The sequence below is a fragment of the Gambusia affinis genome, linkage group LG04 (assembly GCF_019740435.1).
Source record: "Gambusia affinis linkage group LG04, SWU_Gaff_1.0, whole genome shotgun sequence".
NCBI lineage: Eukaryota > Metazoa > Chordata > Actinopteri > Cyprinodontiformes > Poeciliidae > Gambusia > Gambusia affinis.
The window spans coordinates 21399102-21424191 of NC_057871.1; the positions used below are offsets into that span (position 1 = coordinate 21399102).

General features: G+C 40.8%; 3 protein-coding genes across 7 annotated transcripts in view; all 3 read left to right on the forward strand.

The window, feature by feature from the left end:
* Positions 1-4701, forward strand: part of slc25a23a (solute carrier family 25 member 23a) — a 14574-nt gene extending 9873 nt beyond the window's left edge. For 3 of the 4 annotated variants that reach the window (XM_044114348.1, XM_044114347.1, XM_044114350.1), the window contains 4 exons: positions 890-1003; positions 1103-1270; positions 1350-1497; positions 2396-2712. In XM_044114348.1, the coding sequence (XP_043970283.1) occupies positions 890-1003; positions 1103-1270; positions 1350-1497; positions 2396-2607 (642 nt within the window). In that variant the 3' untranslated portion in view covers positions 2608-2712. Of the gene's footprint in view, positions 1-889; positions 1004-1102; positions 1271-1349; positions 1498-2395; positions 2713-4147 lie in introns of those variants that run through there. The other variant, XM_044114349.1, reaches the window with a different exon arrangement.
* Positions 4702-6352: 1651 nt separating this feature from the next.
* LOC122829608 (KH-type splicing regulatory protein) lies at positions 6353-16415 on the forward strand. The gene is made up of 18 exons (XM_044114311.1): positions 6353-6755; positions 9268-9370; positions 9503-9556; positions 9649-9685; positions 9780-9838; positions 9950-10021; positions 10108-10165; positions 10884-11031; positions 11160-11258; positions 11360-11464; positions 11563-11665; positions 12833-12957; positions 13061-13351; positions 13433-13542; positions 13626-13711; positions 13817-14017; positions 15253-15443; positions 15600-16415. The coding sequence occupies exons 1-18, from the start codon at positions 6666-6668 to the stop codon at positions 15606-15608; spliced, it is 1941 nt and encodes a 646-aa protein (XP_043970246.1). The 5' UTR covers positions 6353-6665; the 3' UTR covers positions 15609-16415.
* A 209-nt stretch (positions 16416-16624) lies between these two features.
* Positions 16625-23555, forward strand: dcaf15 (DDB1 and CUL4 associated factor 15). 2 transcript variants are annotated; one of them, XM_044114312.1, is made up of 13 exons: positions 16625-16760; positions 17739-17836; positions 19105-19243; positions 19329-19435; positions 19513-19658; positions 19738-19899; positions 20151-20738; positions 20820-20911; positions 21175-21297; positions 22413-22495; positions 22590-22694; positions 22825-22940; positions 23343-23555. In XM_044114312.1, the coding sequence occupies exons 1-13, from the start codon at positions 16665-16667 to the stop codon at positions 23396-23398; spliced, it is 1911 nt and encodes a 636-aa protein (XP_043970247.1). In that variant the 5' UTR covers positions 16625-16664; the 3' UTR covers positions 23399-23555. The 2 variants fall into 2 exon arrangements, with proteins under 2 accessions (XP_043970247.1, XP_043970248.1); XM_044114313.1 differs by having other exon boundaries at positions 16634-16748.
* Positions 23556-25090: the final 1535 nt, after the last annotated feature.

Sequence of the window (25090 nt, forward strand, 5' to 3'; positions counted from 1 at the left end):
GAGCACTTCTACGACACCTGCTGGATTTGAGATTTGAGTTGGATCTGTCATATAGTTCGGCGTATATGTTAAATTACCATTAAATGTGATTTGTTTTCTCACATGGCAACACTTAGCTTGTAAGTCAAAAGCAGATGGATTATAGACCGTGTGTTATTAAAAGGAAGGAAAAAAACCATCTAACTTGGCAGTAAGAAGGTCAAAACTGTAGCAAAAGTCAAACAACAGACAATGAGATTCTTCCACAGATGACAGTCGGACCCAAATAGGCTGCAGATATCCAAATTTTCATTTCACGTACATCGTCATCTGGAATTCATTTGATTTTATTCCATTAAGTTTAATTTCTCTTTCATTTGAATAAGTCCAATACAGCAGAGCTCATATAAGTCCAGTTTAAGTCCCGTCAGTTCGGATCACTCAGTTCATTGTAGTTCAGTTCAGTTCAGTGTGGGTTGAGATATTTATGATGCACAAATTCACAACAAACCCCATCTTGAGAAGCTTTATGAATACAGTTTATATGAAACTATATAGACTGTTTTAGTACAAATAAATCTGGGCCAAACCAAAATAAATACAATCAATTACAGTCCAATTCAGTCCGACTATAATAGAGTATGAGTCACAACGACGCATGCAGACAGTCATAATTACGGGCTGCATTCTGAAAATTAACTGCTTGAAATTTAACTTGTATTAACAAGGCAGTAGTATTGCTCTTCTCTCACAAACTAATGAATGACACGAAACTAAGATGTAATTAATATAAAATCTAAGTCTTGTAGCTACATTTCTCTTTAGTTTTTCGTTAATTTAAGATCATAGAGCATAAATGTTTGACAGTGATGCTTATCCCAAACCTTTGCTTTTCTTGTATTCTGCATAGATCAAGAGTGTGATGCGTGGTCATGATGAAACAAGAACTCTGAGGATTCACGAGAGGTTTGTCGCCGGCTCTTTGGCTGGAGCAACAGCTCAGACCGCCATTTACCCGATGGAGGTAATGGGCCAAACGTGTGCGAATCATTCGTCGGCACTAAGAGGAAACGCCAAGGTTGCTTATAAATGAATCATCTCAGTCCCTCTGTCTATACATTAGGTGCTGAAAACGCGGCTCAATCTCAGAAAAACGGGTCAGTTCAAAGGGATAGCAGACTGCGCCAAACAGATCCTGCACCGGGAAGGCGCCGCGGCCTTCTACAAGGGCTACGTCCCCAACATGCTGAGCATCGTCCCTTATGCTGGTATTGACCTGGCCGTGTATGAGGTCAGAGGGAGACGCGCAGCTCTCAGTGTGGCGCATTTCCACTGGCTCTTCACTTCCCACTCATTCTTGTCTTCCACAGACGCTCAAACTTGCATGGCTGAACCGGAACACGAGCTTGTCTGACCCGGGGGTGATGGTGTTGTTGGGATGCGGCGCAGTCTCCAGTACATGCGGGACGCTTGCGAGTTACCCGCTGGCGCTGGTCCGCACACGCATGCAAGCACAAGGTTAGGACAGGTGCTGGCAGCTGGATTCCACCAAACTTTTCAGAGAATGAAATATAGTTTCACATCAGCCAAATTATACATCTAATTACAGTGGATGTATGATTTGATTGAATTGACATTTGTTGTAAATTGTCCTTTTCCTACGATTGCTTCCTGGACGGGTGGACTGTGTTAAGGTTTTCAATTTTACCCGATCGCTAACGTTTGTTACCGGTTCAGTGCTTTGAAGCTTACCGGAAATTCTCTGCTCTGCAAACAACCGTCTTCCACTGCAAAGAGAGACGTGCTATTCTGAACGAGGCAGATATTGATCTTAATTCAATATCTGGAAGTGTGGCCGAAAGACTGAACGGCTTCATTCACTTCGTGGCTGAAACTACAGACAGACTACATTTCTAAAACAGTGCAGAAGATCGACATAATTGTTCACAAGTTCTCTTTCTGTTCGCTGATCGGCCCGGGTAAAAATCTACCCGTGGGAATCCAAGGGAAGGACAAAAAGCCCAGATTGTATTCAGGCAAAACTGCACAGGAAGGCAATGGCCAGTTCTAAATAAATGAGATTAACTGAATTTAATTAAATTGAAAGAAATACAAAAAGCAGTTTTCAAATAATGATTTAATTTAATAAAGGTTGAAAGCAATCAAAACCGACTAACTTTAATCAACTGATAGATTATTAAAAAACGATTACTTTAAATCTATCAGTTTGTCTGCTGATATTTGAAATCCAAAGACTCAACATCTTTGGGTGCAATTCCCGAACTACTTTCTTCATTTTAGAAAGAGACCCAAAGTTCCTTTATGTGTATCTCTATTATTCTATAAACATATATATAAAAAAAATGTTTTTCTTATTTTTCCTAACTTGATCTTTCCTATATTTCTCTCCAATCAGCTTCAGTGAAAGGATCCCCTAAACTTTCAATGCTGTCCTTGCTCCACAACATTGTTACACAAGAGGGCATCACCGGACTTTACAGAGGAATCTCCCCCAACCTGCTAAAGATCGTCCCGGCCGTGAGCGTGTCCTACGTCGTCTATGAGTACATGAGAATAATGCTAGGAATGGACTTCGAGGGTAGGAGGGAAGGGAAGGGGCACGGGTAGATAAAGGAGACGTGGTTTGCTGTGAGTTTTTGTCTGCAAGCATGTGCAGAAATGTTGTCAGTGCATGAAAAAAATGGGCTTTACCCGTGAATAACTTTGAGACAACTTGACTTGCTTTTATGACGCCTTGAAGGAAAAAAAGACTACTGCAATTCCGGACAAAAAAAGTTACCAGACGTTGTACTTATATTTAATTTATTTTGGCTTAACAATAATTTGATGGTAATTACTGATCATCAACTGGAGGAAAAAAAAGTACAAACTGGGCTTGAAAAGGTGCAGAACCTTGTGGACAGGCGGCTGCAGGTGAACAGAGGGAAACAGCTCACCATGTACAGGGTTTGGATCCAGTGCAAGTACCGCAAGCCTTGTTGAGAAATAAGGCGAGACGAGAGGAAAAATCCTCCAAAGATTACAGCTTTTTCCAGAAGACATTGGGAACAATGGGATAGTGGAAGTTTATATATATATATATATATATATATATATATATATATATATATATATATATATATATATATATATATATATATATATATATATATAACCCTAACCATCATTATAGTTTTAAACAAAACTTCACCCAAGCATGATGTCTTGCAAACATATTCAGACCTCTTTAATGTTTTCACATTTTGTCAGCTAAAATTATTGCTGACTGATTCAGATGTTCTTGTCATTCAGCTTAACATGCACTGCTGAACAAAATTATGACACATGCTAGGTCACAAATAGAAACCAGCTGGACAAACTATAAAAGAATATAAAAAGAAGTATAAAATAGAATAGGAACAAGAATATTTTATTGGGAGTTAAGGTAACAGATCCAAACAGAAATTCTCGAGAAGTGGAAGTAAAATGATGGGGGAGACGAGAGCAAGTTTGCATTCAACCTTCTTTTCCTCTGATGCCCCTAAATAAAATTCAGTGCAACTACATGCCTATATGAGGAACTTAGTTTACAATTCTGCACTATTTTTGTTGCTCTATGCCAAAAGTCCAATATACAATACAATGAGGTTTGTAGTTGTAACATGATAAAAATGTGAAAAGGTTTAACGGGTAAAAATACACCTGAAAGACAGAGATGACTGGCATAATATGGCCTATGCAGAATTATGGCTTCACTGTGATCAAATAACTAAAAGGCCTGAAACTCACTGCTGGGCTTCTAAACCACTGGTGGATGCTGACAGAAATGAACCCTTGATGACATTAACCAAACCACATTAGTGCGGGAAACGCAAGCAGTTTGTTTTCAAAATCAGGGTGAAAAGATGGGGAAACATCTAAATGCTGTATAATGTAATGGATAATCAGGCTCAGTCTGCACAGGCTGCTGTTAATTTCTGGAGTGATGTGCTGCTTTTGAAAGCAAACAGCTGTGTGGGGAGTTAACCAACAAGCATCTCACTGCTTTTGCTGCTGCTGCTGCTCCAGGAATCTGCAAGGATGCAGGCTTGCATGAACTTGCCAGACACAAAGTAACCTCTGGAAGGCAGCTCATGGTACATTCCTTCAGCAATGTTTTCTCTACCAGGTGGGGTATAGAGAAGATTGGCTGTGGGAGGAACCTGCACAGACTCAGGACAGTTACTGATGGGTCTTAAACAAATATTACCTATACCAAAGCACAATGACAGCCTGACGGAAAGCAGGCGGTCGGTAACATTATCGCATCTTTGAGTGAAAGGACAGTGGTGAGAAGAAGAAAAGACGCACACAGAACTGCCTTTATGGACTGAAACCGGACAAAGGGTTAAGGTGACCTCACCTGCCATAACATTACAACGGTCTATGCAGAAAAGTGTGGATTGGGTGATACCTTTCAAAGACTTGACATGGTCCACTGGCACAGCGTGTTTCCTAAAAGGTTCATTGTATCTGTTTGTAAAACAAGAAGTTATATTTAATGTTTAAAAAAATAACATGCATGCAGACAAACTGTATGCACTGTGCTGCTTTTGTGAACAATTTTCAGATTGCTTTAATGTAAAATTAAAAGAATTATATTAAACCTTTGTACATTTTTGATGTCAACTGAATAAAGAGAATTAATATTGGACCTGTTCCTCCACAGGCTCAGGTCTGTTGTATTATTGTGTGTGGAAATTTGGGTTATTTATCCATCCATCCAGGGTCGGGTCACGGGGGTAGCAACTTAAGAAGGGAGGCCCAGACCTCCCTTTCCCCAGCCTTCCGCGGGAATCCCGAGGCGTTCCCAGGCCAGCTGAGAGACATAGTCCCTCCAGTGTGTCCTGGGTCTTCCCCGGGGTCTTCTGCCAGCAATGCAGACCAGACTCTGACACCGGTCATACAGGGACCCTGACAGCCTGTATCAAAGGGCCCGGTACCCCATACTCCCGGAGAACCCGCCACAGGGCTCCCCAAGGGACACGGTCAAACTCCTTCTCCAAGTCCACAAAACACATGTAGACCGGTTGGGCGAACTCTCATGCTCCCTCCAGGACCCTGCCGAGGGTGTAGAGCTGGTCCAGTGTTCCACGATCAGGACGAAAACTGCACTGCTCTTCCTGAATTCGAGGTTCAACAATCCGATGGAACCTCCTCTACAGGACCCCTGAATAGACCTTGCCAGGGAGGCATGAGAGTCCCCCTTTTTGAACAGGGGGACCACCACCCCAGTCTGCCAATCCAGGGGAACTGCCCCCGATGTCCATGCAATATTGCAGAGTCGCACCAGCCAACACAACCCTACAACATCCAGAGCTTTAAGAAACTCCGGGCGAATCTCATGCACGCCCAGGGCCCTGCCACCGAGGAGCTTTTTAACCAGTGACCTCGTCCCCAGAGACTGGAGAGCCCAACCCAGAATCCCCAGGCTCAGCTTCCTCAATGGAAGGCATGTTGGTGGGACTGAGGAGGTCTTCGAAGTATTCTGCCCACCAGCCCACAACATCCCGAGTCGAGGTCATCACCAACACTGTGTTGGTGATGCACTCCTTCCCCCTCCTGAGACGCTGGATGGTGGACCAGAATTGCTTTGAAGCTGTACAGAAGTCTTTCTCCATGGCCTCCAAACTCCTCCCACTCCCGAGTTTTTGCCTCAGCAACTGAGGTACCCATCAGCTGCTTCTGGAGTCCCACAGGCCAAAAAGGCCTGATAGGACTCCTTCTTCAGCCTGACGGCTTCCCTCACCTAAGGTGTCGACCAGCGGGTTCGAGGATTACCGCAGACCCTCACAACACATTTGGGCCTGCCAGGTCTGACTGGCATCCTCCCCCACCACCGGAGTCAACTCACCACCGGTCAGTGGACAGCTCTCTTCACCCGAGTGTCTTGGGTTATTTATATGTGTTTAATAAAGAAACATGCCTGAATATTAACAAGTTATATTCAGTTTATTTATTAAGTACTTTGAAGGCAAATGAAACATCCCGTATATTGTTATCGTGGCCAAACATTTGGGAATGTTGCCGTAATCAATGCCACGAAAGATAAATGCATGGATGAGTTTCTCCAGATCCTTTTGGGACATTAGTCCTTTAATCCTACAAACGTTCTTCAGGTGACAGAAGACCAACTTTGTAACTGTCTTTATGCGTCTTTGAAACTTCATGTCTGAAACCCTGATAGGATGGTTTCATGCTCTCATTATACATCACAATACTTACTCTACATCTGCATGCAGGATGTTGCAGCTGATTTATAGAATCAGGCAACATTCTTCCGTCTTTGGGAGACGGAACAAAAAAGAATAGGCCGACCTGGTAGGTTATGATGAAGGTCTGCGCAGCGGGGCTTCGTTCTCAGAGAGGATGCCATACTGTAACTAATGCCTAAAAAGGGTTAATTGTCCAGCCAGAAGGTGGCGATAGTTGTAGCTGAATTGGTAAACCAGTTAAAAGACTTCGGAAGAAAACCTTGTGCAGCAGGAAGCAGTGTGATTGGTAATCTTGAGAAGTTTCTACCGGCGTGCTGCGCGGCTCGCGTTTCTGCCCCCGAGTCCGCTCCTGGTAGCCTTCCCGCTCCTCAGCAGCTTCGACCCGGGACAAAGCCTCGCCTGTTCTGCAGCTGTTTGCTCCTTTAGGGCAGCATGTCGGATTACGGCGGAGTCTCCTCTAACGGTGTTGGCGCTGGGGTGAAAAAGGACGCCTTTGCAGACGCCGTTCAACGAGCCAGACAGGTCAGTCTGAAACGGAGGAAGCTAGCTAGCAGCTAGCATAGCTGACGTTAGCGTCTCACTGCCATTCATTAATTTTCTGTCTTTAATTCTATTCAATTCGTCGTTTTAAAAAATGTAGACTGTAGAATGAAAATGTAAACCTTTTATTTACACATACGATGATTTTAGTATCTGTTTTTATTGATGGGTTTAAGTAAAAACAAGCTAAGTTAGCTCGGTTACCTAGTTAATGTTTAAGCTGATCATAGAGATCTGTTAGCATCCCACATGAAACCTAATCTAAAATGTTACTTAACTATCGGCTGTTATATTTAAGCTCTATTTCGCAGTTTTGCTACAGATCATTTGAAATAATTCGTGTAATGACCTAAAATGTTTTGTTTACATTTTAATTGCCAATCGATGAGAAGACACATGTCGAAAACGTGTGTGGGTACAAGAACCTGAAACAGACTTGGGAAAACGTTATTTCACAGTTGATTTGTCTGTTAATTATTATAAGTAAGCACCCATCTAACCCAAGGTATTTCTTAACTTGGGTTAGAAAAGAAATATAATTCATCCGATCTTTCATTCATTTTGTATTTATACTTTAAAGACGCTGTTGAACATCTGTAGTGTATTTTTTTTAAACATATTTTACAGACAGAAAAATTATTTGAATACAAACAAAAGAAGCGTGTGGCTTGAATATAGGTCCCCTATTTTCCAGCGGTCCTCAGAAATGGACACGTCCCTGATGAAAGTCCCACGTTTTTCACATCGGAGGTTCAGGCTGTAATAAATGAGCATTCAGAAATCCCAGCAATGTTTAATCAACTTTATGTAAAACGGAATCACCGATTCACGTTGATGACCAACGGGAAGGCAAACGGTCAACCAAACAGTACGTCAAGCAAGTGCAGAGCACAAAATGACTGAACTGTTTAACATTTATTTAAAATTTTTTTATAAAATGTGCATTTTTTTGAAGCATTTCATAAAATACAGCTTTACGTATTTAAAAAAAAATCTGCACCCGTTGTTTTTGTTTTGTTTGCCTCAGATCTCGGTGAAAAGTTTAGTCGACTTGGTTCATTCATTAGTGAAGTCATGTCAACCACCTGAGAGCGCTGGGACGTCCGTTTCCTCCTCCTCAAAATTTCTGTATCTCTGTTATTTAGTATGTTATTGAAGAGACGAAGACAATAAATATCTTAAGAAATAAATCTTTTCAGTTTTATTGTCACGCAGGTAATCAGTGGCAGTGGACCTGGGGGGAATGAAATAAAGGATTGCTATTCTAGTTAGATTTTTTTTCTTCTTGTATTTGCTCTTCTTCTCCCTTTAGTGAAAGCCATAGTTTGAGGTTTCAGTCAGAGGACACTTACAAAAAATCCACAACTAAAATTTCTAAACATGTTTTAAAATGGGACGCTTGGCGATCTAGATACCAATACCAGAAGCAGCTTAAATGGAATATTGATATTTCACACACTACTGCGCTGACGATGTGTTCGCATTATATTGTACAGATTTAGTTTTGTGTTTCTGATGATTTGTTTAACATTGCGCAGTGCTTGTTCGTATGTTCTTTGATGATCAACCAGAGGCATGTTGCCACGGTTTCTGAAAATTTCGTCTACTTTTGGTCGGACCGGGTCTTTAAAGATAATAAGTCCAGTGAAAACGTCTCGGCCTCACTAGAGTTTCCTGGAACCTTTTAGAAATTATGATTTGGTTGAAACTAAACAGGACCTTAGTTGTAAAAACTGTGTTCGGAACAAAAACGTGACGGTGGCAGCTGAAGACGTTTCATCCAGCTGAGTGGCTGTGCTCAGCAGCATTTGTGAGAGGTTTAGATCTTCTCTTTGTCATGGGTGCAACTAATGACTCTTTTAGCAATCAGTTATTCTATGTAGACTATTCTGACAGCCAGTCGGATAAAGAAAATGGCACATTCTACAAATTTTTCATTCAACAATTTAAGCATTTTTATGCAATATTAGAAATATACGGGACAATTAATTCAATTCCTTTTTAAATTAAGAGAAACATTTTATTGCCTAAAATGCAACACCATAGCATTCCTTCAGAAAATGTGAACCAGGTGAAGATAAAACTATAAAGGTCTTGACTAAACCCTATCTACAAACATTCATGTTTTTATCTTAAGTACAAAATGTATTTATTTTTTTGTATAGTTTTGGCTCGGTTACTGTTCTGAACATATGTATTTTTTCTGTAAAAGGCCTTTTGAGTCTCACTACTCCAGTTAATTAATTGATTACTAAATTAGTTGGGGGTTATTTCAATAATTGATAAATCCCATACTCCTGATAGAGCAGCAGAAAACTCATTTCTGGCATTTGGGTGAAAGTACTTCAAGCAGGAGGTACAGGATGATGGAACATTTGACTGATTTCGAGACTAGTGCCAGTACCAGTAACTGACCCACCACCAGTCCTTAATATTAACCTCTCTTTCTGACTTGGCAATCAGTTTGTCCTTTTCTTCATCCTCCGCTCTCTAGATCGCAGCTAAAATCGGTGGAGAGACTGTGCCCCAAGTGACAAACAACGGAGGAGCTGAAAGTTATCCGTTCTCTGCACAGAAACGATCCCTTGAAGAAGGAGGTGGGAAATCAAAATCAAATAAGCGCTTGGTCAACATTCGCTTAGTAGGAATGCCCAACTATTTATTTATTTATTTATTTATTTATTTATTTATTTATTTATTTATTTATTTATTTATTTTCTTTCTTTCAGATGAACCCGATGCTAAGAAGTTAGCATCACAGAGTGAAAGAGATTCAGCAATGTGTATGTTACAAACACTCTGTGGATTTCTGAAAAGCTTTTGCTTTACTTTATTCTCCAATTAATTGCGTTCTCCACTTTTCCCTCCCTCACAGCTATTGGAGCTCAGTTAGCTGCTCTGTCCCAACAAAGGTGGGCTTTTTCCTCTGCGTTTGTTTATTTTACATGAACACTTCAGCCTTGGTGGTTGTGTTAAACTGATTGTTTCCCTCTCCTGTATCTCCAGTGTCAGGTCCTCCACTATTACAGAAGAGTACAAGGTGCCCGACAGCATGGTTGGCCTCAGTGAGTACGAGCCCATATATTTCACTTCAACAACGCAGAATAGGGCTCCATGTTGCATTTGTTCAAATTAAATTCAAAACGTATTTTTTTTTTTTCTTTCGTTCCCGTCAGTCATTGGACGGGGAGGGGAACAGATCAACAAAATACAGCACGACTCTGGCTGCAAGGTCCAGATTGCGCATGGTGAGCTGCGTGAATCTCTTTATTTTGCACCACCGCTGTACGATACGTTTTAAATGTAACAGGCATTTTGTCCCGTTTATCCACAGACAGCGTCGGTCTTCCAGAAAGAAGCATTTCCCTGACTGGATCACCAGAGGCAGTACAGTAAGTTTGGTAACCTAATTGTTTTGGGGTTTTTAAAAGAATTCGGTTAGCTTTCTTTAAAAAATTTTTAACTTATTCATTTTGGGGTTGGTAAACCCACTACAAAATAGCCTTCCTGTTACCACTAGAAACTTCTTTACTTTCTGACAGCTTTGATGACTGTCGGTGCATTTCCATTACGAATGTACGCAACAACTGTTGTCAATATTCTGCTAATGTCGAAAAAATACAATTTTGGAAATTGCGGTATTTCACTTAAATAAGAAAAGCAATTCAAATTACATGTGAATAAGTCTGTTCACAGGGTAAACACAAGATAGATATTTCAGGCATGGCACTGTAGGAGACGTTGGGATCTTATTCATCTATACTCCCATGTAGATGAATGAGATCCCAAATATCTGCAGCGTTTTTGGAAAATTATAGTCTGTGATTTTACAGAAGCTGTATGTATTCAACACCTTCCGATGATAAACTCAACTTCTGATGCTGTGTGACCTCTGAAGTCAGCTGAGCAATGTCTAAGTTATTATTGTATTTGTAATTGTTTTTGAATTGGATCCAAAAAGACGAAAAAGATCTTGTTTTTCCACATTTTCCATTTCAGTCTCGGATCAAAAATATGACAATGGGACCAAATTTGACTTAAAGATTTTATCGCTCAGGCTTTTGCAACCCCCAAAAAATTTGTTTTTCCAAAATTTGAATTTTCTCCCAGGAGGGCCAAGGCTTTTTTAGAGGACATTGTGTCCAGAGGTCACGATTCCAGTAATGGTCAGTCCGGCTCCATGCAAGAGATCATCATTCCTGCAGGAAAGGCCGGCCTAATAATTGGTAAAGGAGGAGAGACGATCAAACAGCTCCAGGTGAGACGTCCGTGCTCTGCTTTGGAGAAATATTTATAGAATCAAATGCTCCAAAGTGCCATTTTTGTTGTTGTTTTTTTTTTTTTTTTTTATAATCGGCGCATCATGTTCCTGTGATGAATTTCTAGGAGCGAGCTGGAGTTAAAATGATTCTTGTTCAGGACGGATCACAGCCACCAAACATAGACAAACCCTTGCGCATCATCGGCGACCCTTACAAAGTGCAGGTACCGTCTGGACGCAGACAACACGGGTTTGTTTCAAGATAACGTGTCCGCTTTAGTTTCTTACCGCCTCTTCTCTCTGTCTCTGCGTGTTCCTGCTGCAGCAAGCAAAGGAGATGGTGAACGAGATTCTACGAGAACGGGACCACGCTGGGTTTGGCGATAGGAACGAATACGGCTCAAGGATGGGAGGGGGCGGCGGCATTGATGTAAGTGATTCCTACTAAAATCTCAACGACACAGTCACTTCTAGATGAGTATTTTTCAGCATTTCAGAGTTGTGATCAGATGTCTTGTAATCCTACAGATAGCTGTACCGAGACAGTCTGTAGGAGTTGTGATCGGTCGCAGTGGGGAGATGATTAAAAAAATCCAGAGTGATGCTGGCGTGAAGATCCAGTTTAAACCAGGTAAACCACACACAGGCCAGATGCTGGTGATGAGACCTGATTTTATTTTAGTACACAAAACTGAATCATAGATTTATTTTGCTTTCTTAGGATTTGATCATAGTGGGGGTTTTTTATTTTTATTTTAATGTCTATTTTGTAAACTAATTCACAAAATTAGGATTGGAAAGGTTCTTAAAATGCTTGATTCAATAAGGTTTAATAGCAACTTATGTTCAAGTTGCAACCTCTAGTTACAACTTAAACATAATTTACTCTGCAGGAAACATTTGGTCGTAAAATAAGACAATATTCTTTAACATATCTTCTAATGGTAATGCCAAGTGTAACTAGATATAATGGATTACATCATCACTGATGGCTGTTCCAAACATGAATAATTGGCAAAAATAGCTTCTGTCGATTTACAATACCTTAACATCAAAAAATTATTTTAACATGTAGCGTGGTGCATACTTTTTTATTGTAACCTTGTTTATTTGTGGGGGAAAAAATACTGAAATAAGTAATTAGATTCTCATTTTGACCATCTAAGGTTACAGCTGGATATGACTCTGTGCAAAAATGAGAGCTTTTGCTATTTTTAAAAGTGAATTGCCTAACATTGTTGATCTTAAGGATACCATTATCAGGAGGGCTTTCCCTCCCAGGCACGGCTTCTTACAAGTACAACTTGTACTCTCAATTGTCCATATTCAAACAAATCCAAAGAAACTTAAAATGTTTGTTCCTTTATTTACTATCAGATGTCAGCACAGTCTTACTAAAAAAACTCTCTAAACAACTTTGGCTGTTTTTAAGTAGTTTAATTGTTGTACAATTTTATGAACTCACAAAAATAAGCCATAATCTCCAGTTATCTCTGCATTGGTTTCGGTCTGAAATACTAGAACACATTAGTAAAACCAAGTCCTTTCATAAAGTGCCTAAACTATTGTGGCGCTTTGAGTGAGATAAAACATTATGGTTTAAATTCTGCAAAACTGTATAGGCTGTGCAGCAGGTTGTCATGACCACCAGGTCTTTACATCCAGGGTCAAATCTTGCATGCGATGATGAAGATGCTACTTTTATGGTATAGATCCAGCACTTTGACTGAAACACTGACGTTCACCCTGCTCCAACTCTGGCCTTTAGAGTTGTTTATTAATACCGTATAAATTACAGATGACGGTACAGGCCCTGATAAGATTGCACACATCATGGGCCCTCCGGACCAGTGCCAGCACGCTGCTTCTATTATCACTGAGCTGCTGCAGAGCATCCGTGCCCGAGATGAAGGCGGGCAGGGGGTGAGTGACAGGAAAGCCCTGGATTTCTGACTTTTGTTCCCACGCTTCTGAGGGAGGGGACAAATGGCATGTTGCTGACTGGTGTATGGTGTTTCTGCGATAGGGCCCTCCAGGTCCCGGTATGTCGTCGGGAGGCCGAAGTCGTGGTGGAGGTCAGGGCAACTGGGGTCCTTCAGGAGGAGAGGTGACCTTCTCTATTCCCGCGCACAAATGTGGGCTCGTCATCGGCAGAGGAGGAGAGAACATCAAGTCCATCAACCAGCAAACCGGGGCGTTTGTGGAGATTTCCCGTCAAATGCCACCAAATGGTGACCCAAACTACAAACTGTTTATCATCAGAGGCTCCCCTCAGGAGATTGACCACGCCAAGCAGCTCATAGAAGAAAAGATTGAGGTAAATTTTGGGTAGGCTACTTATTTGAAAGTCGTGTAATTTCTCGACCAATCCTTGAATGATTTGATCTGGTTTTTCCAGGGTCCTTTGTGTCCAGTAGGAGGTGGTCCCGGTTCTGGAGGTCCAGGTGGGCCGATGGGCCCCTATAACCCAAATCCCTATAATGCAGGGCCTCCTGGTGGAGCGCCGCAGTAAGTGCAACACGCTGCAGTTGTTGGTTTATTTACATTTAGACTGGATTGAAGTGTTTAAGGTGTTGTGTATAACTTTGTAGTGGAGCTCCTGGGGGTCCCCAGTATTGTTCTCAAAGTTGGGGAAATCCTTACCAACAGTGGCAAGCTCCAAATTCACATGACCCCAGTAAGTGTCTCCAATTGGCCACATTCTCTTTTTCTGTGGTTTTGAAGCATGATTTATTTTATGCGTGTTTTTTTAAATTTTGTTTTGTTTTTTAATTCTCTTTAGACAAAGCAGCTGCAGATCCAAACGCAGCATGGGCAGCGTATTATGCTCAATATTATGGGCAGCAGCCAGGGGCCGCCATGGCCCCCCAGGCACCAAGTGCCCCTGCAGGAGCAGGGGACCAGGGCCAAGGAGCTCAGACTTGTGGCGGCCAGCCTGACTATACGAAAGCCTGGGAGGAATATTATAAGAAGATGGGCATGAGTAAGTTGGATGTGATAAAACAAAAATCTGACTGAACTTTGAAATGCAGTTTAGTGGCTCAGGCTGCACCAGTCGATCTGCTAGAGATTTGAATCCCCTAAATTTCTCCTGAATGCTTCCTATTGGTGAGCAGCAGGAGCAAATACTGAATTTATGTTGATACTTTTTTTTTTTTAGGGGATTGGTGTGTTAATAAAAAATCACAATGGTGATTAGGAATAGAAACAAATAATCAACTGATGATTGTCAACTAATGTTTTTTTTTTTTTTAGATTCAAATTAGTAACAATCCATAACAGTTCACTTAGACTTTCTTTCAGTGTTGTAGTTTTGTTGCCATCCAGCAGAGGGCACCGCTGGTCCTCCATAAGCAGAGTCAATTGATCAGGAATAAAGGTGGCAGGGCCATACAGTCTGGTTTTGGATGCAAAATTCTTTTGTTGTGGTTCTTTTGTAAAATGGAAACACTTAGCAGGTGCCTTAAGTTTCAAATTAATGGCACTCATTCAGTAAATATACGTAAATATAAATATACGTTTAATAATGGGAGAAAACTGCAATTAATTAGTCGGTATTGGATCCAGTTGCGATGACTCAAAATAATGCTAAATTTTACTTAATTTTTTTTTAGATTCAGCATATCACAAAAAAAGTATTCCTTGATGTTATGGAAAGACGGTCATAACTCTTGATACAAGAGAAAACGGAGGATTTAAAAAAAAAATGGCCGCTTAGTCGATCCATTAGATCAATCTACTTGAAATTAATTAATCAATAACTTGCATCCCTAGTAGGAAATTATCTCTTTATCTCTATCAAACAACTTGCAGTGCATCTTTTTTCTTATTCATTATTGCCTCGTCAGAATATGCTGATGAGACCTCAAAGAAAACTGGAGATCAATATTAACCAGGAAGACCGTGCATCTCTAGTTTTGTCTAGTCTAGACACTCAAGTTCTACAACAAATTACTTTTTTAAAAATTTATTAACGCTTTCTAACTTTCATTAAAACATACAATTGCAGACAGAGCACAGAAAATGACAATCTAAAATTGATATTTGAGTTGAAAAACTCAAATAGTAAGCAAAGCAGCCTGATCTGATTAGCATCACACAGTAAACTGTCTATAGAATGACAGTCTTCAATCTGGATGCCTTTAATAAAATAACTGGTGCATCTCTAATCGATTTTGTGACTTACTGATGGATTTTTATTTTTATTTTTTTTTCCAGCTCAACCAGGTGGAGGAGCAGCAGCCACTCCAGGCTCGGCACCAGCTGCTGCAGCACCAGGTGGCGCTGATGCTGGTGGACAGCAGGACTACAGTGCAGCCTGGGCTGAGTACTACAGACAGCAGGCCGCCTACTATGGACAGGCAGGACAAGCTCCCGGACAGGCAGGTGGTCCACAGCCGGGACAGCAGGTAATGCACCTCGTTGCTTCTGATGAGACATTTTTTTTAGAACACACGTTCACAACCTAATATCTCGTACTTTCTGTTGAGGCTGCTAAGTTATTTACTCTTGAGAGAATCTTAGCACACAAAAATAATCATCCTGTGTCTGTTTTCTCTTTTTAGCCCCAGTAAACCCATGGTTGATCTGTTGGACGGCTGTATTGGATCTCAGGATGCGTTTACTTTTCCTTTATTTGGCTTTAATAAGACAAGGCCAAGGTCTGCTTATCCCTCATAATGTTATCCATGTGACATAGTTTTTGTTTTTTTTATGGATTTATAAAGGGGAACACATTGCGCCCATAAATTGAACAAAGCACTAAATACCTTTCCTGTTCGGTTTTCCCCTTTACATGACTGCCTCACCTCATTATTCAAGTAAACGTTTCATTTTTTTAATTATTTTTTTTTAAATGAAAATGTGAATGAGCAATTTTGCTTGCAAGCTATCACAACAGCATCTCGATACTGATTCACATTTAGTATTTCCCTTCAGTTTTCAGAGGGTACAAAAAGCTGTCTAGCAGTATTTTGAATATATTCACTAATTATCTTTGTATGAAAGATAATTGCAAAGTTGTTTTGACCTCGGTACTTTTTTTTTTTCAACATTCCTAGTGTGTAATTTGCAGGTGTTAATCTTCCTGCCGTGAGGATTTTTTAATTGTATTCTTTCTTTTTTCAAGAGGGTATTGAGTGTTTGTTATACCTGTAATGCTACTGAATGCTACAGAAACTGAATGCGGTTTGGCAGCAATTGGTCACTAATTGTCCTACTAACTGTAGGCTGGTTCTGTGTGCATGTATATTTGTGTGCTTGACTGCCCTCCTTTTCATTGTCAGCTTTACTTTTGACACATTTCTTCAATTAGGTTCTGTCCTATTTTTACTTTTTTTTTACGGTTTGTTTTTAAAGACTTCAATAAAACATTAATATGATACCGCTGTGTTGGTGTGGCTTAATTCTTATCCACTTGGTGATTTCATATTGTTTCTCATGGAGAAATATTAACCAAGGCATATTTAAATCACCCAGTGTGTAGACTACTGCAGGGGCATAACCTCGTTTGGTTCAACCCTTTGAGGTTTTGATTGAGATGTCCACCAACCAATAGGAGTTCAGTGTTGTATTGTGAGAACCAATCAGGATACACCTTGCTTCAACTGGGAACAACGGCTTGGTAGGATATGGCGCCCAGCTCGAAATCTGAAAAGGACGATAGCAAACAGAAAACACAAAGAAAACATAAAGACCATGTCGTAAAGCTTCTAGTACGTGGCAAGGCGAGTATACTTAATATTGACCTAAAAATAGTAATCTAGTCAAGAGACATAGACAGACTAGTTGAGACCTCCCCGTTTTTGCAACCGATGAGGCTATTAGCCAGTTGCTAACCAGCTCAGCAGCTAACCAAGAAACAACTGGCTAGTGTCAGGTGGCTAATTAAGCTAATGCTACACACAGTAAACCTTTGCCGTTTTCTGGTATTTTAACGTTTTCCCAACATTTTGTCCACTTGCTAATGAGCGCATACCTTTTTAGAATGAAGTTGATCGATGACAATAGGTCAGTAACAACATAAACGAATTATTCTTTTTTTCTTGCTATAATTCGTCAATGTCTGGTACTACCTGTCTACTTATGTCCTCTCATTAAACTTTTTAAATAAATGGAGCTCAATTGTCAGGCCAGTTGTTTTTGACGATTTATTTTATTGTTGTATAACTACAATCCAAAATGCTAATAAACTTCAGACCTGAATATTTAAGAGTGCGTCCATGACTTTTATAAAATATGAAAACATTGAAGAATGAGTAGCTTCACCTTCCTAATTAAATGGGTTTTCTGATCACAACCCAAAATCTTGCTAATTTCAAGAGTTCTGCATAAAGACATTTTTCTTTTGTATTTTTTTTTTATCTATTAATTCTCCAGGGAGAGATACAGGCTGACTAATAATAACAACTCGATAGTGTTTATCTCCTGAATCCTCTCTTTCTCTGTACTCTGCTAACCTTCTCCTCCTAATATGCCTAAATTCAACAGTTATTCAAGTTTATGCGGCTTGAAGTTAGAAAATACACATAAAATTGAGTGGGAACATTTCTAAGTTGCCTTATAATTGTGCAAACAGGGGTTTTAATATTTATATTTAACTTTTTGAAATAATTGGTGAAATGAAGAATTAAATTTATTAGAATTCAACTGTAGAAAAACAGCCTGTCACTGTTTTTTTGCTACCATTTTCTTTTGTTCTACAGCTGTCGGGACAGTTTTCTCAGCGCCTGTTTAGGAAGCTGCCGCCTCGGGTTTGTGTCCCATTGAAGAACATTGTCAGCGAGGAGTTTCTCAGAGCGGGGTCTGTGTTGCTTCATATTTCAAAATGTTTTTACTTGTCTGTAAGTTAGTTTTAGAAGTAAAGATCCTTTTCAGACCTTTTATCAACGCACGTTCTGGCTTGGATAGAAATGGAAGCACAAAAACATTTTATCACCCTGAATGATCGCCTCCTTTACTCGCAAATAATCACTTAGCCACATTACCCAGTGGACTTTCAGCTAAACAACAGATAAGTCTTTAGATATTTCTGTAACAAAATAAATGCAGGAGTCATTGGAGTTTTCTCCAGCTGCAGGGAGCAGAAAAAAACATTTTTCCAGCAGAAGAAAGAAAAGTTGGTTGGGAAATCTTTCCAGTTTGAAAAACATTGGCAGCCATGGTGTTGAAACTGAAGATGTGCTAACCATCACTTGGACTGAGCTGTCAGAATAATATCATCTTGTTATGTTAAACTCTACAAAAAAACTAAAAAAGACAGAAAAGGATATTATTCTGATCACTAAACAGTTTCAAACTAATCCTAATCAAGCTTAAGTTTCAAATCAACATAATGAACAAATGCTACTGATCTAACTTCTGTCATTGCTGCTTTATTTAATAGCAGTAGCAGCACTATTTGTTGTTTTTCTCTTTTAAATCAAAGCAGTTTGGCATTTTTATACATTTTCCTATATTTTATTGTAAGTATAGTGTTGCTGCAATATATTTCCCAGAGGAAATATATTGCACTACGTTTTAAAAATAGTTTATCTTCACTGTGTCAGTGTGCAGCTTTTATACCGCACATATTTTCCAAATGTTTTGAATCGAGTCTCTGCAGCAGACAGCCGTACCTCACTCACATCACTACGCTCACCAGGCTGAAGGTCACACACTGTGTGGGAACAACTGTAGCGAAAGCTGTGAGAGAGAGCGGTGCTGAACGAGTAGATTTAGTACAACTGATATGATTATCACAATATTAAATGTAACACTGCGCTTGCAAGATTTTTTAGCCTTAATACCAATGTTTTCTCTTTTTCTAAAGCGTGAAATTGGATTTCTGCATGCTGTCCTGTACGCAAATAAACAGTAATAATTGTAGAAAAACCAGAAATGTTCTCTAAAAATGTGCTTTACGGCATCAGTGTCAGAGAGAAGTTATCAAAAAAAACAGCAGATGCCTCCAAAAATGCCGCAGAAGATTTTTCCATTGCTCATTGAGAATGATGTAAATAATTTTCCGTTAGCCGCTGTTGCTCACGTGCTGCAGTTCAAACGGCGTCAAGTATCACCGTTTGGTTCCAGGCACATCTTCCTTGGCTTCACCAGATGCGGCCGCTACGTTCTGTCTTACACCAGCGACTGCGGAGAAGACGACGATTTCTCTTTTTACACCTACCACCTCTACTGGTGGGAGTTCAACCTGCACAGCCGACTCAAACAGGTAAGTGGAAGGAAACCAAATCGTCCTTGCAGGCGTTTTGATTGGCAGACCTCTGTACGAGCATCTTCCCTCTTGTTCCCCTCAGGTCCATCATGTGCGACTGTTTGCAGGGGAGGAAATCTACAGCGACCTGTACCTCACCGTGTGTGAATGGCCAAACGACCACACCAAAATTGTCATCTTTGGTTTCAAGTAGGAACTACTGCTGGCACGCTTGGTCTGAAATTCTGTCAGTGCCGATGGTTAGCTAAGAGGTTTTTCCTGCTCAGTACACGCAGCTCAAGTTCTGTGTTGATGAACCTGATGATGAGCGATGAGAACAACCGGGACATCTACATCACCATCGCCTCCATGCCTCCGTCCCAGCCGTGCTCAAAGTGCTGTCCGCTTCCTTCGGCCACCACCATACGAACGGGTGAACCTCCACGCACACGCAGCTTGCTCCTGCTCTTGCCTCCTCCTCCCAGCCGCGTTAATCCGTCTGTCTCCCGCAGGAAGTGGCGAGTGCCTCGAACACGGGTACGTGCTGAACAGCAGGTACCAGGTGGTGTACCCGTTCCCCACGTTTCAGCCAGCTTTCCAGCTGAAGAAGGACCAGGTCGTCCTGTTGAACACTAGCTACTCCCTGGTGGCCTGCGGCATCTCGCTCTGCCCTGGTGAGGCCAAAACACGACGAGAACCATCTAAAACGTTAGTGCGGATGCTATGAGACACTTTCAGAAGAGAATTAAAGCAGTGTTTAACTTCACATCCACTTTAAAATGATGTTTGGGTTGTACAGGTATATAATATCCCCCAAAACCACTGAGGTACTCCATCTTTATCAGGTTAAGTAGAAAGGGCCGAGCTTCTCACATGTTGTCAGAAATGTTTTATTTTCCCCTAATCTGTGTTCACTTTTTTTCAGAAAAACAAGACCAATCATCCCAGATCCTTTACACAAAGGGAGCTGCCCAGTCAACTCAAACCTCGTCCTCTCTTTCCTCAACGTCACCTGATTCTTCATCGTTACCCCAGGGGTCCCCAGAAAGCCAACTTTTTCCCTGCAGGACCCCTCCGGTTCCCTCGTCGCCCAGCCAATCGCAAGCAGCCATGAGAGCCCGGGAGTTTGCAGCCGACCTTTTCCGGCGAGCCCAGGGAGGGTTTGGAGCGGCCAGAGAGACTGAGCGCCCCGGGGAGAGGAGAGCAGCTGACGGCGACGAAAAGGAGGCACCGCATAAAGCGGCAGATAAAGGGATTAACTCAGGCACCGCAAGAGCGGAGGAGGATTGTAAAGACAGGAGAGCGGAGGACAGACGGACTAGTTCACAGCAAGCGTCTACGTCGTGCGGAAGCCCTCGTCTCGCCGCGTCCCCCGCCTCTCCTCCACCGTCACTTCCATCAACCTCAGCGCCGTCCTCAAGCCAGGAGCCGAGCCCCAGCGAACCCGGATACGTCAACTACTCTCGTTTCCATTACCGCCTCCAACAGCAGGGGGCAGCAGAGCAGAGTTCAGGTGAAGCTGGGGGATGAGAGTTCCAGTGCCATAGAGTTCCTTCCACACTTTCCTTAGTAAACTAATAGTTTGTTTTCCCAGGCTATGAGGACGATAAAGTCCAGCTGCCCTTCACTGTTACCGATCTAAAAGGAAGAAACCTGCAGCTGGTCACTGGGCCGCATAACGGACAGGTGTGTGTCTGACATTGTTATGTTAGAGAATACGTCCGTCGAAGCCAATTAAGGTTGCTAACTGCTGGTAAAATAATTGCTTGACGTGACTTTTGCAATCTCACAACAATCTCATACTGACCTGCTTCCATGTTAGTCGTAATGTTGTGGGGTTTTCATTGTGTGCTGGGCTCCATTAATTGAATATACGGTCGTAGTAACGGAACAAACCATTCAATTTCCCATTTAGCCAGTTTCAAGCTGCCTTCGTGTTTCTGTGGCAGAGTGTTTGTGTAGAACAGCTGACTCTGGACTTCGAGTATCTCATCAACGAGGTGATCAGGAACGACGCTGCCTGGGCTCCTCTGTTCTGCTCCTTCAGCGATTATGACGTCGTGATACTAGAGGTAAATACACACCCACTCACTCGGCACGAGTCACAAAGTTAAACGGGAAGTCTACAGAATTGGGAAATATGCAGTTATAGCAAGAGTTTTTTTTTTGTTTTTTTTATCATCAAGGAAATAGTTGGTCGAAGCTTCCATAGAGGAAGGAATAAAAAGCAAACATTTCATTCAGCAGCTCCCAGAAATCTTCAGTTAAAATGTCAGCATTTTTTCCCCAATCAAACTGTGTAGTTATGGAAATAAAATCAAGTTTTGCTACAAAGCAATTGCAGAGAAATATATTGGTTCGCTTATCACAAAGCATACTGTTTATGCAGAATCACCATTTTCACAAATTGCATGCTTTCTATTCCACAATCCTGGTTTATGTAACATAGGACAACGAAGAAAGATGTTAATAGCAGGAACAGTACAAAAACTGCACATTATTATAAAATATATATATATATTAGAAAGACAGTAAAGAAACCAGTCAGGGAGGCGACAAGAGCCAAGCAGCAACACCAAAGTGTCAGGAATTTCCCACAAGGCTGCTTTTGTCAACATGAAGCCAGAAATATTACAAGACGTGGGACGAATACGGACTGAAAGCGAAAGCTGTTGGATCTGTTATTTCAGCACAACTATTTTAACTTTTGAGAGCCACTGTGTACCTGTGCCAATTTTTCAAAACTGATATTTTAACTGATTATGCAATCTGGATACTTAAATTTTGACAAGTTGTGAAGTTAGATGACTTCCTGAAAACAAAAAAACATGAAAGATGAGCCCTATTTCAGTTTTCTTTACTCTTCTAGTCATTGTAAAGTTTTGGCAAAGATAAAAGAAAGAATAGATGCTACTATAGTTAATCTGGATTGTATATATTGTTGCTAATACTTTTAGAAAACTTTGTTTTTGTGTGAACCTTTATACCTTGATGCTGCTGTTATACCCAAATCTGTCCTTTGCTGGACAATGAAGTCTGTTTCTATTCTATTCTATTCTACTCTATTCTATAGTATCTCTTGTTGGTTGTCTGTACAGCAGGAATCCTCTAGAGTCTTGATTTATTTAGCATGATGATAAGTGAAAAATGTCAGATAAATACATGAAGAGGGCTTGATGCTCCTCAGGTTTGCCCAGAGACCAACATTGTGATGATCAACATTGGTCTGCTGCTGTTGGCCTTCTCTGTCTCAGACGAGGAGCACTGCAGGTAGAAGGTCCTTCTCTTCCTCTTCCTCCTAATTCCACTCTTTAGCCTTTTCAGCTCAGCGTCTCTCTCTCTCTTCTCATTTGGTGTTTTTCAGGCCGAACACATACCATTCCAACCTGCAGGTCAGTTGGGACCTGAACACAGGCGTGTGTCGCACTGTGGGTGTGGGTGACTTGACGGAGGTTAGGGGGCAGACTAGGTGAGCACACAACACACACACACACACACACACACACACACACACACACACACACACACACACACACACACAGATCTGGCTGTTCCTTGAAAAGCTGAGTGTAAGGGTAATTCCTCTCTGTCCCTGGTAGTGGGAGTGTGTGGAGCTCCTACAGAAAGTCGTGTGTGAACACCGTGATGAAGTGGTTGGTTCCTGAGAGCAGCTCCCGCTACATCAACCGCATGACCAACGAAGCTCTGCACAAAGGTGAGCGTAGTCTTACACACACACACACACACACACACACACACACACACATCTGCGTCATGTCATCAGTCTTGTCAAATTAACTAGGATGAACATAAAAATAATGTTTGGCGATTTTATCGATTAATCTAAATTTTGGTATTTGGGAGATGTGGATTTTTATTTATTTGTTATTTTTTCCACCAATGCTGTCTTTGGGGTTTCCATAGTTCTGAGTGATGTCAGCACGCCCTGAGCAGCCATCCTGCTTGACAACCGTGTTTTAAATTTGAGTGAAAATCTCTTAAATTTCACGTGCGAATCCCCTCCTAATTTTAAATAGTAACTCTGGGAAAAAAAAAAAAAAAAAAAACATTGTTCCTACAAAATGTTTTAACGTCTTGGTCAACTCGTCTCGCTCAGGCTCTTCTCTGCAAGTGTTGGCAGACAGTGACCGATGCACCTGGATTGTATTATGAAGGGAAATTTGGAAGGAAGAAGAGTTACAGAAACCAAATCACACATTCACCCATGAAGGCGCGTCCTCTCTTCAGCGAAGAGCTCCAGTCACAGCAGCACTCTCCACTGTGGAGGTTTGAAGTTTGAAAGTGGAATTAAAACTAACCAAACAAAAGGCTTGTCTGCTGCAGATTCGTTTTGTTTATAGATTTTAGTTTTGTAAATCTTTACTGTAAAATTGCAGCCACCGAAACCAAGAGCTGAACAGAACAAAGATCTCCTTTGTACTTCGTTTTTTGTTTGTTTGGGGATTTTTTATTTTTTTTAACACAGGAAGGTATGCCGTCTTAAACCAGAACCAGCTCTGTACTGTTTTCATATTCCTGTTATCATCATCTCCCAACTGGATTAGAAATGACTGTCTGACAGGAAATATTTTGTTAAATTAAAATATCTGAATTTAAATGTTATTTTGAGTCTTTTGTGTTCACAACCTGACAGATTTCAACAGTGGCTTCATGTTGCAAGATTGTATTTTAAAAGAGCTGTTTTATGTATTTTCCAGGCACATGCTGTCGTTTTCTAGCACAATTAAGTAACTGTTACGTTGATTTAATATAAGTACGCCATAAATGTCAAGAAAAGAAATTTGACTCTCTGTCTCTTTAAGAAACTCCCGTTCTTTCTGACGGTCCGCCCTCAATGCATCGTCACAACAACATAATGGTTACCATGACAACATCCTGACAGATTCAAGGATTTGCCAAACATGCATGAAAGAATCATGGTGACCATTCATGTTTTTGATGAGAAAATAACACAATGTGAAGTTCAAAGAGTTGATTTTACATAATGCAACCCCATTAAAACTTCTTCCACAGATATTGACATTAATCCCACACATTTATTTGTGAAGATAAAAGGTGGCACAGCATAGCTCACCCTTAACGCTTTCTTTACCCACTGATCAGATTTGGTTTCAACATTCTTAAATTCATACCAGCCACCAATATTGTTGATCTGATTTACCTAAAATAAAGTTAACGTTTCTGTCGTTCTTTGCATCCACATTCTTTAGATGACGCAGTTTGCAGAGAAGCTCCAGAATGGAAGATGCAAAATTCACAGTCTGACTACTTTCTTTTGTGATATTAGTGTTATTTTGTTGTTGTTGTTTTTTTAATGGGGCCAGTTGTAAACTTAATGATCAACTATGGCTGAAAGTTTAATGCTCTTTACACACTTCCTGAATAAGTGGTCAAATAATTACCAGCTAAGTTGATCTGAGAAGTCTGTGGCCACATGGCCTACGGTATGTTGTTCAAGTAGACGACATGTTTAGATGTCGTCTACTTCTCAGTCAGTTTGTCTTCACATTTAATATACACATTAAATGTTTGTTTTTTTCTTCACTGTGTATAATAGTTACTATTATGACTAATACTTTGGACTTTTATTTTCTGTTTTCGTGTTACAGCCCCTAGAGGGCGATGTAAATCAGAAATGATACATAAGTCTTGTGTGGCTTGTAGACTTTTGTGCTGTGCTTCTTTAAAAAATACTTTAAACTTTTGCTTCGAAGGTTAGCCTAAGTATTCAACATGCTAAAGTGAGAGAATCTTTATCATTGCAGACAGAGCCCCTGCATATCGTCTCGTCGTATTAATAAGTGAAGATACTATTGTGTAGCTGCTACATTTGTGTAGGACCTT